Here is a 16,614-nt window from a genome sequence, read left to right as displayed (position 1 = left end):
AAATATCTCATAATATTTTTACACTGATTACATTTAAAATATTTTGGATATGTTGGATTGAATAAAATATATTATAAATACATACATACATACAGTTAACTGTATCTGTTTAAAGTTTTGACAGATTCATGAAACCACCAGCACAGTCAAGATACAGATTTTTGTCACCCCCCAAAAGTTTTCTAATACCTTTTTGCAGATCATCTTTTCCCCCAGCTTCTGGCTTCAGGCAACCACTTACTAGCTTTCTGTCACTGTAGATTCGTTTGCATTTTCTAAAATGTTATATAAATGGACATCATACATTCTGTACCCTTTTGAGCCTGGCATTTTTCACTCAACATGATTTTTAGGTCATCCATGTTGTTGTGTGTATCAATAGTTTTTCCTTTTTATTGCTTTATTGATGAGTAGTATTCCACTGTATGGATGTAGCATAAAATTTATCACACTAATAATTTAAAACTCTAAAAAGTATTCAAAAGGGGAATTAAAAGACAAAAACACAAACCAGGAAAACTGGTTTTGGTGCTTAAAAAAAAATGAGTTGCTGTTTCTTCTCTATGAAGAGCTCTAACTTTATTAACATGAAAACACTGAGTTCCAGGTTATGAATGTTCAGAGGACGTGAGGTTAGTTAACAGATACGTGGAAGCACATCAGATGCATGCTACCATGTATAACAGTAAGTTAGTAAAGAGTAGATAAAAGGTGCAGTGAAGTAAACAAAAGGTGAAGTGGAATTGATAATATGAATGTCCAGTCATAGTGGTAGGCTAAGAGGGGAGTCAGATACAGTCTTTGAAAATGTTTACAGATAGTTTACAACAACATGGTAGATGCTAATGGTAGATTAAGTTTGAAAAGCAAGATATGAAACTGTAAAAGTGAATATGATTTCCCAATACATAAAAAAGGGAAGTCAATGAATGAATAGGAAGAACAGACTAGAAGGAAAAGTACTAAAATGTTAGCTGTAGTTGGAGTTGGGTGATGGGACCTTGGATTAATTTTTTTAACCTTTATTCTCTATTCTATTTTTATATTTTTCTCAAATTTTTATTTAATGAACATATGACTTTCATAATGAAATCTTAAATTATTTTTTTAAAAAAAAGGGACTTCCCTGGCTGTCCAGTGGTTAAGACCCCATGCTCCCAATGCAGCAGGCCCAGGTTTGGTCCCTGGTTAGGGAACTAAAATCCCACATAACACAACTAAGCCCATGTGTTGCAACTAGAGAAGCCCACAGCCAAAAATCAATAAATAAACATTTTAAAGTATATATAAACTAACTTTAAAAAAAAACCTTTTCCTCTAAGATCAGGAGCAAGACGAAAATACTTGCTTTTGCCACGTCTGTTCAACATAGTATTGGAAGTCCTAGCCAGAGCAATTAGGTGAGCAAAAGAAATAAAACACATTTAAATTGGAAAGAAAGAAGTAAAAGTAGCTCTGTTCATGGATGACATGATTTATATGTAGAAATTCCTAAAGATTACACACACACACACACAAACTGTTAGAATTAACAAACGAATTCACCAATGTTGCAGAATACGAAATAAACAGATAAAAAAACAGTTGCATTTCTGTACCCAAACTGTGAATAATCCGAAACGGTTCTTAAGGAAACAATTCCAATAAATTTAACCAAGGAGTTGAAAGATTTAAAACACCAAAATCCACAAAACATTGCTGAAAGAAATTAAAGAAGACCTAAATAAATGGTAAGACATCCCACGTTCATGGGCTGGAAAACTTAATATTAAAATAAGAAGATAGTACTACCCAAAGCAATCAATAGATTCAGGGCAATTCCTGTTAAAACCCCAATGGCGTTTTTTGCAGAAATGAAAAAAACCCATCCTGAAATTCATATGGAATCTCAAGGAACTCCCTTGCCAAAATAGCCAAAATGATCTTGAAAAAGAAGAAAGTTGGAGGACTCACACTTCCTAATTTCAAAACTAGCTACAGAGCTACAATAATTGTAACAGTGTGGTATTGGTGTAAGATTAGATATATAGACCAATGGAGCAGAATAGAGAGCCCAAAAAGAAAGTCTTGCTTATATGGTCAAATGATTTTCAACAAGGGTGCCAAGATCATTCAATGAGAAGAGGACAGTCTTTTCAACAAACAGTGCTGGCAAAACTGGATATCCACATGCAAAAGAATGAAGTTAGACTGTAAATCCTCGTGAGCTTGGATTAGGCAGCAGTTTCTTGGATTTGACACCAAAAGCACAGACAACAAAAGAAAAAAATATATAAGTTGGACTTCATCAAATTTTAAAACTTCTCTCCATCAGAAGACTCTATTAAGAATGTGAAATGCAGCCCACAGAATGGGAGAAAATATTTGCAAATCATTTATCCGATAAGGGATTAATATCCTAGGAAGAGATGATATTTTCAGTTTAGGAGAAAAGACCCTGTACTTCCTATATCTCCTAAAACTGGGTGTGGGTAAGCACATCTATAACTGAATCCCAGTAAACCACGTAATGTGAAAATAACTGGACTGACATTCACCATATGTGTTCTGACAGTAGATGTGAGGGCTTGTATCATGCATATGGCTTTTCTCAGTGATGCTCCCTCTTTTTCTCTTTAGGATTCCACCAGTATTGTTGCTGCCCTTCTGATAGACTTCAAAAGTTCATTGCTTCCCCATCTTCCAGTTCATTTCCGTGGATCAAACAATTTTCTGATGATTGCCCTTTTCCCCAAATCCAAGATATACCAAACATTTTACTCAGAGGTAACATCAATCATTATTCAGCAAAACAATTACTACCCTTTTTCGTAGCAATTTAGTTGGTAAGGCAATGTTTCAGGGCTAACAGTGAGGTGCTGAGAGGGAGAGTTGGGAGGGCTGGTGTGAGGGTGCTGCTTCTGATCTTTTTGGGTCCTGGAATAGTACTCTTGCCATTGAAAGGTGAGAACCTAAAGGAACTGAACAAAAGGCTTTCTAACTTCTAAGAAAAATATTCTTTGTCCCTTATAAGTCATAATTAGACTCATTTTCCTTTTAGCTACTTTATTGAGTTGTTAGGCCCTACCTACAGGATCAGAGCTCTCTACCCCACCCCAAACTCTCCCTCCCCATGGTTCATAGGCCCTGCCCTTGCAAGTGGTTCCACCTGGCAGGCTGCACACCATAGGCTCTCAGCACAGATTGCACGAGTGAGGGAGCTCACCAAGAATTTTACAGCCTTCTTAGTAGGCTATGCCAGAGCAGTAGCCAGAGTCATACAAATGGCCAGTCTTATTCTGGTGGAAATACTTGGAAAGGTGTGATGCAACAGCTTTTGAGAGGACAGTCCCTCCCTCAGGATAGATTCATAGAACAGGGAGGAGGCAAGAACTGGCCTTGGCTGCAGAGCAGCTTTTAGGGCCTGTCTGTGTCTCCATCTTACTGCCAGCTGGTCCTTCTACCTCCTTGTGCTTGTCCTTTCAGTCTAGGAACCTAGAGATTCTCTTCAGCTATTCCTCTGCCTCTAGGCAGGAGTTGCTTAAACTCCTTCTGTCTGGCCCTATCACCAGGGAAGACATGCCCCTGCTGCCAGAACAGTATTACCTGATACCTTCCTCTGTGCTTCCTGGCCTCTTAAGGAGCAGAATCCCTGGGAGAAGAACCCAGAAAGAAATTCTAGTTTTTAAAAATACAGAACAGAATTGCTTCAGGCCTCTATTTTTGGAACAAACTTGTTTGTTATGATGGTTTTTCTCTGTACTGACAGTCTAGATTTTCAACAGCCATCAAATCCCCATGTGGGTTCCATATCCTGTTGTTGGGTTTAAAGTGTTCTTTGCTCAAATTCTGTTTTGTTTAGGTCTTCTCCCCCTGGCAACAGCAGGCTAACTCAGGGCTGTCTTTAAAAGTGATCCAGGAAGATGGATTATCTGTGGAACAAAAGAGATTGTAAGTGGCTGCCTTCAGTGTTTATGCTTGCTTCCCTAGGCTGTGTGTGTCTGCTCTCTCTGCAGGATGACTTGTGTTATGTAACACAGGGGTCCTGGCTTCTGAAAGGGCCGACACAATCATTCCAGTGCTGCCAACTTGCAGGTAGCCAGTGCCCTTGGGGAACAAAAGTCAAGAGAGATGAAATCCACCAAGAATCAGAAACCTATAGTATTACCAAAGGTTTTAGGCCAGGCTTCCTATGTGGGCAAACCAGTCATCTTGCATTAATGCCGAATTTTGTTTAAGTCAGTGAGATGCTTGTTTTAGAAGTATTGACTCTTTCACGGGACTTTGGCTTGAAAATATCAGAACGAGTTATGTAAAGTATGTTTGCTGTAGAGAGATGGAATTCTAATCTGTGAGCCTTTGATATTCCAGACACTCCAGTGCACAGAAGCTCTTCAGTGTCCTGAGCCATTCTGCTGGGGAGAAACGGAGTCCTCTAAAGCTGCTCTCAGCCAAACTCCCAGAGCTGGATGGGTGAGCTCTGTTTTTCTGTTTCTGACTTTTGAAATGTCAGAAACCTCAGAGTTGGTGCTTTCTAAGCTCCATTTTCTTTCTTTATAGCTTCTTAATAATTATAAAAAGTAGTAGTGACACACCATATACAATTTTATTCTCTAGAGATATTCACTAAGGTTTCTTTTCAGCAATTAAATAAGTTTATCATGTGAATGGGCACATTCAGGCAAGGCTGGTGATGGTAACATAATAGCATTGTCTTTCTTTTTCTAGGTTTCTCCAGCATTTTGCCATCAGCAGCGTTAGTCGGGAACCCATGATGAGGACCCATTTCCCTGTCCTTCTGCAGCAAGCTGAAAACCCTACTCACACAGTAGAAAATGACAAGGTACAGCAGCTCACCAAATAAGCTGGGAATTCATGGGAAGATAATCCCGATAGCCTGCCCTTAATCTTCAGTGTCAATTAACAAAAGGAGCTCAGGCAGAGTCCCTTTTATAAGACTCTCCACCTCCCTGGATACTGATGTAATGATACACATGAAACCTGCTCTATATAATGACTGTGTACAGGCATCTACATTAACCCCAGCTGAGCCCCATAGCAATGATGAAACCCTGGCATATTGCTGTGCCTTCCCCTTGCTCCTCCAGGTCTTCCAAACTCCTGCTCAGTACTCTCATGCCATCAGCTCTTTCTGGTTGCAAGGACTTACCTGGCACATTGAGCTTCGTAAGGGGAAGTGTTAGCGAGACCTTGCTAGCACCACCAGGATAAGGTGACACTTTATAAACACTGTCTTCCCAAGAGTGGATTTTAATCTGCTCCTGCTTCACACGCCTCTCCTCTTGACTCCTCCCACCATTTCTTTGGAACCATATGTCATAATATGCTCAAAGAGGACATTTATTTCTGTGCAAATCTAGAAGACACTCAGCTGCAAAAGGAAATAGAAGCATTAAGCAGTCAGAAGCCTCATTTTTCCCTTAAGCAAGAGTTTAAAAATGAAAATGTTATATTTTATATATTTTAAATATTTTTTTTAATATATGTATTGATATTTCATATAACCAAGTGCTACAGGACTGGCCTTAAAGTAAGAAGGTATCTGGCTGTGAGCATGTTTGCTGGGATTTGAGAGGCTGAGGCGTGGGTGCTGAGGAATGGGAACCAAGATGGAGAAATTTGGCTGGGAAGAGTATAAACAGAAAGTCAGTTACATGGAGTACTGCCCACAGGCACAGAAAGGGATACAGACTAAGGGTCTGGTCAGAGGGGAGGAGGGAGAACTGTTTCCCATGAAAGAGGCATCCATAGCCATCTCTGTGCTGATGGGACTAGCTCAAGTGATGAGTGCCACCAAGTTGAACTTCACTCCAGACCTGTCCCAGTGAGTCTTGTGTATTGTGAAATAAAACATACTTAAAGAAGCCCTTGCCATGCTATGTCACTGACATCGTTATCCTTCAGCAAATGCATGGTTCCTTTCTTCCTCTGCTTGACCCCTTCTTTGTTGGTGAATTTCTTGAGTTGCTTTGGAATGTCTGCCTGCAGAGGGCCCTGTTTTCATGTGGTCATGTGCCAAGATTAGGAAAGTACAGCCTGGCACCTCTTCTCCCCATCAAGATTGAGAAGTGCTTCCTTCACCCAGTTTGTTTCCTTAGCTCAGGCCCTGTGGCTTGGAAGGCACAGGCCACTCCCCTCCTTAGCTGAGTTTACGACACCAATTTAGCCTGTGGCATTTTTGTCCCAAACCTTTCTGCCCAGTATTTTCCATTATACTTTTTTTGTTTTTTTAGCTTATTGGGTATAGCTGCTTCACAATGTTGTGCTAGTTTCTGCTGTACAGCGAAGTGAATCAGCCATATTTATGCACATATCCCCTCGCTTCTGGATTTCCCTCCCATCTAGGTCACCACAGAGCATTGAGTAGAGTTCCCTGTGCTATACAGCAGGCTCTCACTAGTTATCTGTTCCACACATAGACTGATCTAGTCACAGCCTGCTCCATGGAAATTATTATAGTAACGCTACATTGTTGTATATGGTGTTTGCTATGTGCCAGACACTGTTGCATGCATTTTGTTTACATATATTAACTCAGTTAATCATTACATCCACCCTGCAAGGTAGATTCTGTTGTGAGCCCAAGGTCACATAGCTAGTGAGTGCTGGTGCTGAGGTTCATACCCATAGAACCTGGCTCAAGAAGTCAGTTCTTTTAACCTCTTACACAACGCTGCCTCCCAGTTGAATCACAAACCCACATGGCTTTTCTTTCATGTAGGTAATTATCAGCATTGTAACTGGCCTCCCAGGCTGTCATGCTAGCGAGCTCTGTGCTTTTCTGGTCACTCTGCATAAGGAATACGGCAGGTTAGTATGGCTGCTGCCTTTGCTTTGGGGAAAGGGATTCTATGTCTGGGTCTACCTTGGCACTGGGAAACCTTCAACATGCACTGACCTTTGGTGTCACTGGTATCGGCGCAGTGGTCATCCATCCATCCATTCATTTAACACATTTATACTGAGTACTTTCTGTATGCCAGATACTGTTCTAACTGTAGGGGACGTATGAACAAAACAGATGAGAAAATCTCTGCCTTCATGGAGCTTGTATTCTAGTTTGGCAAGATAGACAGTTAACCAGATAAGGAAAATAGTATATTAGCTAGTGAAAAGTGCTTTGGAGAAATTAATGCAGAGAATGCTATAGGGAGTGCTGGGCTGGGGGAGGGATTCCAGTTTTAAATTGGGTACTCAGGGAAGACCTCACTGAGAAGGTGACATTTGAGCAAAGGCCTGAGGAAATGGGGGAATGAACCCTTGGGTTTCTGGGCAAGAGCCCTGTAGCAGCAAGACCAGCATGGGCAGAGGCCTGGGAATGTGCCTGGTCAGCAGGGGAATTCAGGACCAGGGTGGTTAGAACTTGAGAGCTGGTGGATGTGATCCTTCTGTGACCACAAGGGGACTGCGTGAGCTCAGGTGGAACTGGGACATGCTGGCTTAGGCAAAATTGGGGAAATCATTCATCCATCACTTACATTTGGCTGGCAGATTGCTAAACAACCCTTGCCGACCAGGCTTTTTTTTTTTTGTGGTACGTGGACCTCTCCCGTTGCGGAGCACAGGCTCTGGACGCGCAGGCTCAGCGGCCATGGCTCACGGGCCTAGCCACTCCGCGGCATGTGGGATCTTCCCGGACCGGGGCACGAACCCATGTCCCCTGCATCGGCAGGCGGACTCTCAACCACTGCGCCACCAGGGAAGCCCCCCGACCAGGCTTTCAATAACTAGTTGGTCTACCTCAAAGTAAGGGATCCTGGGCTTCCCCGGTGGTGCAGTGGTTAAGAATCCGCCTGCCAATGTAGGGGACACGGGTTCGAGCCCTGGTCCAGGAAGATCCCACTTAGTTGCCACGGAGCAACTAAGCCCATGTGCCACAATTCCTGAAGCCTGCGCACCTAGAGCTCGTGCTCTGCAACAAGAGAAGCCACCGCAGTGAGAAGCTCGCACACTGCAGCAAAGAGTAGCCCCCGCTTGCAACTAGAGAAAGCCCATACACAGCAACAAAGACCCAATACAACCAAAAATAAATAAATTAAATAAATAAATTTTTTTTTTTAAAAAAAGGCAAGGCATCCTGCAGGAGGCTATATAGCAGAATTGAGAAGACTGAAATCACCTAGAAGTTTGGGAGTTTAGAGTGGGAGATTGTGGTGGGAGGGCGCTGTGGGGAGCCTCCTTCATAAGTACTCGATAGCTAACCAGTTCCTCCCTCGTTTCCATTGCTTTTGTTCTGTAAAGAATCTGAATTCTTCACCCTACCCATTATCCCATTATTCTTTTTTTTGACTGTGCCACGTGGCATGTGCGATCTCAGTTCCCCTACCAGGAATTGAACCTGGGCCACTGCAGTGAAAGTGCTGAATCCTAACCACTGGGCCGCTAGGGAACTCCCCCTCCCCCCATTACTTATTCTTAGCAAGAATTTTACTGAAAACTGGACTGAAGCCATTTTACTGAATGATCTTTCAGGAAGTGACTGCCTGTTCAGGAGTCTTTCTCAACTCTGAAATCTGTTGGTCATGTGCTTATCTGACCTTTTATCCTGTGGCAAGGCATTTCCTGCCCAAAGCTCCAGTGGTAGTGATTGCAGGATACAGGGCTCCCCACCCAGCCAGTGTGCACTCTGCCTGTTTCTGTGGTGCCAGGATTGCTTTCTCCTGTATGGGTTCACTGGACAGAGAGTCTGTGGGAGTACTGGTCACATTTGAATCCACTGGCAGAGCCTATGGACCTGGTCCTCATGCTGAGATTACACTTGCCATTTCTAGGTGGATGATATACCGTCAAGTCATGGACAGCTCCGAATGTTTTCACGCTGCCCACTTCCAGAGATACCTTTCCAGTGCCCTGGAGGCCCAACAGAACTGCTCTGCCCGCCAGTCACCCTACATATGCAAGAAGACCAGACTACTGGTGGTGTTACAAGGGTGAGTGCTGGAAGTCTTGGAGATAGTGGGGTAGGGTGGTGACCTTGCCATTATTGTTATTTCATGTGTGGCTAACTTGGGGCACAGAACAAACACACATGCATGAGAAGTGTCTGTGTTACACAGATATACCTTCAACAAGAACTTGCCATCCTGTGGCCCAGAGTGACTGGTGAAGATTGCACACAAGTTTTAAGTTTGGCCTCAACATCATAATATCCTCAGAAGGCAGAGAGTTAGGGAGGCGGTTTTCTGGGCAAGATTCTTTGATAATTCTTCTAACAGTAATGGTCCCTAAGCTTCTTCCTTTGCCACCGAGGCAAGGGAGCTTCAGTTTTTTCAGTCCTCCCTCCTGTGGAGTTGCAGAGACAGTCCCCACACTCTAGTCTTGAGCCCCATCATCCACGGAATGGCTAGTGCAAGAGGGTTTCCTTGGACCCTCAGTGAGGAGCATGAATAATCCATTTGGGCAAGGAGCTCCCTGTGAGGACAGTTTCGGAGTGTGTACCACTGCTTGGGGAGCTCTGGCTGCAAGGAGCTTCCCTTGACCTGTTCTAAGAGCTTCCAGGGAGGAAGCACACCCATCATCCCCTGGGCCCAGAGGAGAACATGCCAGATCAGGAAAACATGGGCTGTGCTCTTTGCTGCTGTCATTATAGTTGGTGATAAAGAAGCTTTTGGCAGTTCTCACAAAGTGCTTTTGTTCTATGCTGTGTTTTTTTGTGCTCGTAATAATTAGTATTTTCAACTGGCTAATTATTTCCAGTAGAGAATAGGCCCGGATCCAAAACCCTGTTTGGTCTCTGGGGTGTGATGGTGAGGACTGGAGGAAAGCCAGGCCGATGGTACCACTGCGCCACCAGGGAAGCCCCCCGACCAGGCTTTCAATAACTAGTTGGTCTACCTCAAAGTAAGGGATCCTGGGCTTCCCCGGTGGTGCAGTGGTTAAGAATCCGCCTGCCAATGTAGGGGACACGGGTTCGAGCCCTGGTCCAGGAAGATCCCACTTAGTTGCCACGGAGCAACTAAGCCCATGTGCCACAATTCCTGAAGCCTGCGCACCTAGAGCTCGTGCTCTGCAACAAGAGAAGCCACCGCAGTGAGAAGCTCGCACACTGCAGCAAAGAGTAGCCCCCGCTTGCAACTAGAGAAAGCCCATACACAGCAACAAAGACCCAATACAACCAAAAATAAATAAATTAAATAAATAAATTTTTTTTTTTAAAAAAAGGCAAGGCATCCTGCAGGAGGCTATATAGCAGAATTGAGAAGACTGAAATCACCTAGAAGTTTGGGAGTTTAGAGTGGGAGATTGTGGTGGGAGGGCGCTGTGGGGAGCCTCCTTCATAAGTACTCGATAGCTAACCAGTTCCTCCCTCGTTTCCATTGCTTTTGTTCTGTAAAGAATCTGAATTCTTCACCCTACCCATTATCCCATTATTCTTTTTTTTGACTGTGCCACGTGGCATGTGCGATCTCAGTTCCCCTACCAGGAATTGAACCTGGGCCACTGCAGTGAAAGTGCTGAATCCTAACCACTGGGCCGCTAGGGAACTCCCCCTCCCCCCATTACTTATTCTTAGCAAGAATTTTACTGAAAACTGGACTGAAGCCATTTTACTGAATGATCTTTCAGGAAGTGACTGCCTGTTCAGGAGTCTTTCTCAACTCTGAAATCTGTTGGTCATGTGCTTATCTGACCTTTTATCCTGTGGCAAGGCATTTCCTGCCCAAAGCTCCAGTGGTAGTGATTGCAGGATACAGGGCTCCCCACCCAGCCAGTGTGCACTCTGCCTGTTTCTGTGGTGCCAGGATTGCTTTCTCCTGTATGGGTTCACTGGACAGAGAGTCTGTGGGAGTACTGGTCACATTTGAATCCACTGGCAGAGCCTATGGACCTGGTCCTCATGCTGAGATTACACTTGCCATTTCTAGGTGGATGATATACCGTCAAGTCATGGACAGCTCCGAATGTTTTCACGCTGCCCACTTCCAGAGATACCTTTCCAGTGCCCTGGAGGCCCAACAGAACTGCTCTGCCCGCCAGTCACCCTACATATGCAAGAAGACCAGACTACTGGTGGTGTTACAAGGGTGAGTGCTGGAAGTCTTGGAGATAGTGGGGTAGGGTGGTGACCTTGCCATTATTGTTATTTCATGTGTGGCTAACTTGGGGCACAGAACAAACACACATGCATGAGAAGTGTCTGTGTTACACAGATATACCTTCAACAAGAACTTGCCATCCTGTGGCCCAGAGTGACTGGTGAAGATTGCACACAAGTTTTAAGTTTGGCCTCAACATCATAATATCCTCAGAAGGCAGAGAGTTAGGGAGGCGGTTTTCTGGGCAAGATTCTTTGATAATTCTTCTAACAGTAATGGTCCCTAAGCTTCTTCCTTTGCCACCGAGGCAAGGGAGCTTCAGTTTTTTCAGTCCTCCCTCCTGTGGAGTTGCAGAGACAGTCCCCACACTCTAGTCTTGAGCCCCATCATCCACGGAATGGCTAGTGCAAGAGGGTTTCCTTGGACCCTCAGTGAGGAGCATGAATAATCCATTTGGGCAAGGAGCTCCCTGTGAGGACAGTTTCGGAGTGTGTACCACTGCTTGGGGAGCTCTGGCTGCAAGGAGCTTCCCTTGACCTGTTCTAAGAGCTTCCAGGGAGGAAGCACACCCATCATCCCCTGGGCCCAGAGGAGAACATGCCAGATCAGGAAAACATGGGCTGTGCTCTTTGCTGCTGTCATTATAGTTGGTGATAAAGAAGCTTTTGGCAGTTCTCACAAAGTGCTTTTGTTCTATGCTGTGTTTTTTTGTGCTCGTAATAATTAGTATTTTCAACTGGCTAATTATTTCCAGTAGAGAATAGGCCCGGATCCAAAACCCTGTTTGGTCTCTGGGGTGTGATGGTGAGGACTGGAGGAAAGCCAGGCCGATGGTGCTGCAGGAGGCAGGTGGGAGTATGTGCCCTGCCAGGCCATCTTTCCTTTTCTTTAGATCTTGTTCTTACACCTGCTTTGGGCTTCCCTTCTGTTGACCCTTTTGTCCTACTAGTGGGCTGAGGTTGTGGAAGCCACAAAGCCAGAAGGCTAGAAACCACTTGTTTTCCATCGCCTCTAATGGTCAAAGGAATGGGTTGCCCTAGCTTCATCACCTCCTGCTGCTTCTCCAGAGTTGAGTCATTGGGGGTGTGGACCTGGAGTCAAATTTGGTAGCTTGACATTGTGCAGCTGAGGTCATTTCCATCTTCCATTACTTCAGAAAGTATTGTTGACTCCTTGTCTCTAACTGTACAAGTCTGCAAAAGTGCTAGCTGTCCTGGCTACTCTGGACTGCAGTGACAGTGTATGGCCAGCCCACTTGTACTCTCAGACCCAGTTCTTGCCCAGTCATAGCCCCAGGACACTAGGAACCTCAGATGTATTTCCTGCTGTGGTGCTCACTATGACACTGTTATTACAGGCTGGGCCCATTCTCTTGAGGCTCGGCAGGGAACACATGGCAGCCTCTTTGTAGCATGTCCATCTCCTTGGGGCTGGGCCTTAGAGCCCATTATTGAGGTTGTTGGTGAGGGGACACCCCAGAGGCTTCTCAAGTTGAGAATTTTATTCCTTGAATGTGGCCTTTATTTTGATTTATAGGATTCTGTGCTGTAGGGCAGAGTTTTCTTTTGCCCCTAGAGTGGCCTGGTCCCATTCTACTTACTGCAGCAGGTGGGCAGTGGTGCCGAGCTTTGACATCAAGTGGATTATTAGGTTGTTGTTTTAGAAATTAATGTATTTTGAAATGATAAAATTTTAGGAATGGAGGACTGATTAGTGGTTGCCAGGAGTTAGGGATGGGAGTTGGGGGCAGGAGGGAGGTGGGTGTGGTTATAAAAGGGCAACACAAGCGAGCTTTGTGGTGCGGAACTGTTCAGGATCTTTATCGTGGTGGTGGAGCCTACACAGGTGACAAAATTGTATAGAACGTAATACATACACAAATAAGTAAAACTGCGGAAATCTGAGTTTTAATCATTTTAAGGAATTTGAGGGGCTATATTTGTTTATACTCTGGAACATCGTAAAATTATTCTTTACATTATCTACATTTAAAACAGTATTGCTCAAAACAAAAATCGAATTAATGTAAAACGAGGTAAAATTGTAGGCTTAAATAGCAAATGTAAAATAGAGCCCGAAAGACAATTGTATGGAATATCTGTTATTTCAGAGGAAAGAAAGTTAAAGCCCTGCTGGGTTTTTCGTTTCTGTTTTTTTTGGGTTTTTTGTGTTTTTTTTTTTTTTGCAGTACGTGGGCCTCTCACTGTTGTGGCCTCTCCTGTTGCGGAGCACAGGCTCAGCGGCCATGGCTCACGGGCCTAGCCGCTCCATGGCACGTGGGATCCTCCCGGACCGGGGCACGAACCCGTGTCCCCTGCATCGGCAGGTGGACTCTCAACCACTGTGCCACTAGGGAAGCCCTTGTTTTTGTTGTTTTTGTTGGTTTTTTTTTGTTTTTTTGTTGGTTTTTTTTTGTTTTTGCGGTACGTGGGCCTCTCACTGTTGTGGCCTCTCCCGCTGCGGAGCACAGGCTCCGGACGCGCAGGCTCAGCGGCCATGGCTCACGGGCCCAGCCACTCCGCGGCATGTGGGATCCTCCCGGACCGGGGCGCGAACCCGTGTCCCCTGCATCGGCAGGCGCACCCTCAATCACTGCGCCACCAGGGAAGCCCTGTTTTTGTTTTTAATAAAGAGAATACTGACAAGAAAGAGGCAACACAAAGGGTTAGTTTTTTGCCTTCATCATGCAGTTGGGGCAGTTTAGCCAGAGTGGCCAGATACAGGCTTCATCAGTTGGATCGGTGTGCATCCTTCTGAGGTGAGGGCTGCCTCCTGCTGTCTGGAAGCCATGCCCAGGATGGTTATAAGGCAGGGGCTGGGCAGTAAGGGAGGGCATTAGCAGGCACCCCATTAACAAGTAGAGTGATTGACACCAAAGACCTGCTGTCTGTTTCAGTGGCTTCTGGCTGCAGTGCCCAGATGCTTCACCTAGATACATTGGCCTCACCAAGAAGCCTGGGGCCTGTTTTTTGCTCTAACTTTTTTCCATTAAAATCAGTGAAAATTAATGTAATCCTCTGAAAACTTGGGAATTCCCCAGTCACCCTGTCTAAGGGAAATCTATTGTATTAAAATTGCCAAAATCCTCAGGACTGACTTATAAATGTTTCAGTTCTTTTTTTTTTAAATAAGATTATTATTATTTTTTTATTTATGGTTGTGTTGGGTCTTCATTGCTGCATGTGGGCTTTCTCTAGTTGCGGCGAGCGGGAGCTACTCTTCATTGCGGTGTGCCGGCTTCTCATTGCAGTGGCTTCACTTGTTGTGGAGCACGGGCTGTAGGTGCGCGGGCTTCAGTAGTTGTGGTGCACAGGCTTAGTTGCTCCGCGGCATGTGGGATCTTCCTGGACCAGGGATCGAACCCATGTTCCCTGCATTGGCAGGTGGATTCTTAACCACTGCACCACCAGGGAAGTCCCTTTCAGTTCTTTTTAACCCTAAGAAATGAGAGTCTCTACAGCTTGTACCAAACACGGAAAGTAAAAAGCCCCTAGACACTTTTTTTTAGAAGAGGAGGAAAAAGCTGATGCTGAGGAGCAAGGCTAGGGCACTTCACCATGAGCATTAAGGCCATTAAACACAACTACAAAGAGATTTAAGGCAGTTTGTAAGCTTCAGGCCTGCTTACCAGAGTGTTACTGCAGTGTGAGGGGCTCTCCTAGCATCTAGGACCATCCAGACACTACAGAACCAGTGGAAAGCACTCTACATGGTCATATACACACATGCCCAGGCAGTGGGAGAAGCCTCCAAGAGAAGCCAGGGAGCAGAGGGCTCACTCTTCGTAGAACCTAGCACACCATGTTCTCTACTGAAGCGCCCACTGCTGTTTGGTCAGGACTGAGGCAGACCTGGGGTTGGGGGTGCTAATGTTGTTGTGTGGAGTAAAGTCAAGTACCGTTGTACATATGAATTGTTTGTAGGAACTCAGGAAATAGCCCAGGCAGGCTGTACCTATCCCCCCAGCCCCAGGCTAAGACCAGGTCTGTGTGATCAGCAAGGCTGCCCATCAGATTTGCCTTTTCCTCCGTAAGAATTGACCTTTTGTGATAGACTGGGTCAGTCAGGAAAATGTTCTTGGAGTGGCCAGGGGTCTGCCTGGAGTTCAATGTCCAGTTCATTCACCTGCCTTGCTTTAGGCACCATTGATTACAGCACCCAGCAACTACCTTACATTCTTATTGCAGAGACACACAATAAACAAGTTAGAAAATACAGTGTATGTAGCTGTAGTCAGTGCTTTGGAGAAGAATTGGGGTGAGGGTGGGGAGTATCAAGAGAAAGGATTGCTATATCCCATAGGCTGCATGAAGTCAGAGGACACCTCTCTCATAAGATGCCAATTGAGCAGAGATCCGAAGGGGGTTGAGGGAGTGAGGCTTGTAGACATCTGAGGAAAAGAGCATTACAGGAGAGGGGACAGAGAGAGCAAAGGTGAAATTACACCTGGCACGTTCAGGGAAGAGCCAGGAGGTCAAAGTAGTTAGATTCAGGTACGGGAAGAAATAGTAAGAAATTAAACTCATCCCTGCAGTGCGGATCAGATCTTAGAGGGCTGTGTGGGCCATTGTAAGAGCTTTGGCTTTCAGGCTGAGGGAGATGGAAGCCACTCACTCAGTGGCTTACCTGATGGGGTTAGTATGACCCCTCTAACTTTTGTGTTGAAAACAAGTTATAGGGAGATACAAAGACAGAAGCAGTTTGGACTCAGTGGTAGAGTGGGAGTATGAGCATAGTTATATTTTAAAGATTAAGAAAAAATGGAGTAAAAGAAGATGCCAAACAAACCTTTGGCCTCGCAGCTGAAAGAGTGGAATCTCCTCTGCTGAGAAGGACAAGACCTCAAGAGGAGCAGATGTGGGAGAGTTGGATCAGGAACATATTAAGTTGTAATTGAAAACATCAAATTGGCCCTGGAGGGAGTTCCAGGCAGGAGATACAAATGCAGTTGGTGTTTGACATGTGTCTACTGACTTGGAGATATGTCTCATAATCCCTCTTTCTCTTGCCTGCATGTTCTGTGAGATGAAAGGAGAGGAAAGAGCTATTAAAGAAAATATACCAATGCGGGAGCTCCTAACTTGATTAGAAGACACCAAGTCCCACCCTCAGAGCCCCAGGGTCACCTGCAGGCTTCTCTAAGGGGAGTGGGCAGTAGGGTTCTTTCTTCCACTCACTCTTGCAGTTAGAACTAATGGGACTCGGAAATACAGAAGCACTGTGGACTCCAGGGGCTCTAAATCATGAAGTGGGGTGACCCCAAGAAACCTAGTCACAGTCTCCCCCTTTTGGTTTTCCTTCCACCCTTACTCAGCCACTCGGCAAGCATACCCCTCTTCCCGCACTCTAAAGCGCCAATCGGTAAACTAATTATTCCCTTTTCCCCCCCCAGCTACACAGATGTTATTGATGTTGTCCAGGCCCTGCAGATACATCCAGATTCAAATGTCAAGTCCTCCTTCACCATTGGTGCCATCACAGTGTGCGTGGAGCCCCTGAGCTGCTACATGGAGCACAGGTACATACTTAGGACCACCTCTGGCCCACAGGGTGTGTTGTGTTTAAGTGTACAGAAAGC

General features: G+C 45.1%; 1 protein-coding gene across 1 annotated transcript in view; it reads left to right on the top strand.

Annotated features, from left to right (window-relative positions):
• Positions 1 to 16,614, top strand: part of DNAAF9 (dynein axonemal assembly factor 9) — a 189,723-nt gene that overhangs the window by 139,781 nt on the left and 33,328 nt on the right. Inside the window, exons 24-30 of the mRNA XM_007465433.1 lie at positions 2,620 to 2,766; positions 3,842 to 3,930; positions 4,351 to 4,452; positions 4,708 to 4,822; positions 6,722 to 6,810; positions 8,772 to 8,930; positions 16,429 to 16,554. Coding sequence (XP_007465495.1) covers positions 2,620 to 2,766; positions 3,842 to 3,930; positions 4,351 to 4,452; positions 4,708 to 4,822; positions 6,722 to 6,810; positions 8,772 to 8,930; positions 16,429 to 16,554 — 827 coding nt within the window. The remainder of the gene's footprint in view (positions 1 to 2,619; positions 2,767 to 3,841; positions 3,931 to 4,350; positions 4,453 to 4,707; positions 4,823 to 6,721; positions 6,811 to 8,771; positions 8,931 to 16,428; positions 16,555 to 16,614) is intronic.

This window comes from Lipotes vexillifer, unplaced genomic scaffold (assembly GCF_000442215.2).
Source record: "Lipotes vexillifer unplaced genomic scaffold, Lipotes_vexillifer_v1.1 scaffold875, whole genome shotgun sequence".
Taxonomy (NCBI): Eukaryota; Metazoa; Chordata; class Mammalia; order Artiodactyla; family Lipotidae; genus Lipotes; species Lipotes vexillifer.
Note: the sequence above shows the minus strand (reverse complement) of the source record. Positions and strands in the feature narration are given on the sequence as shown.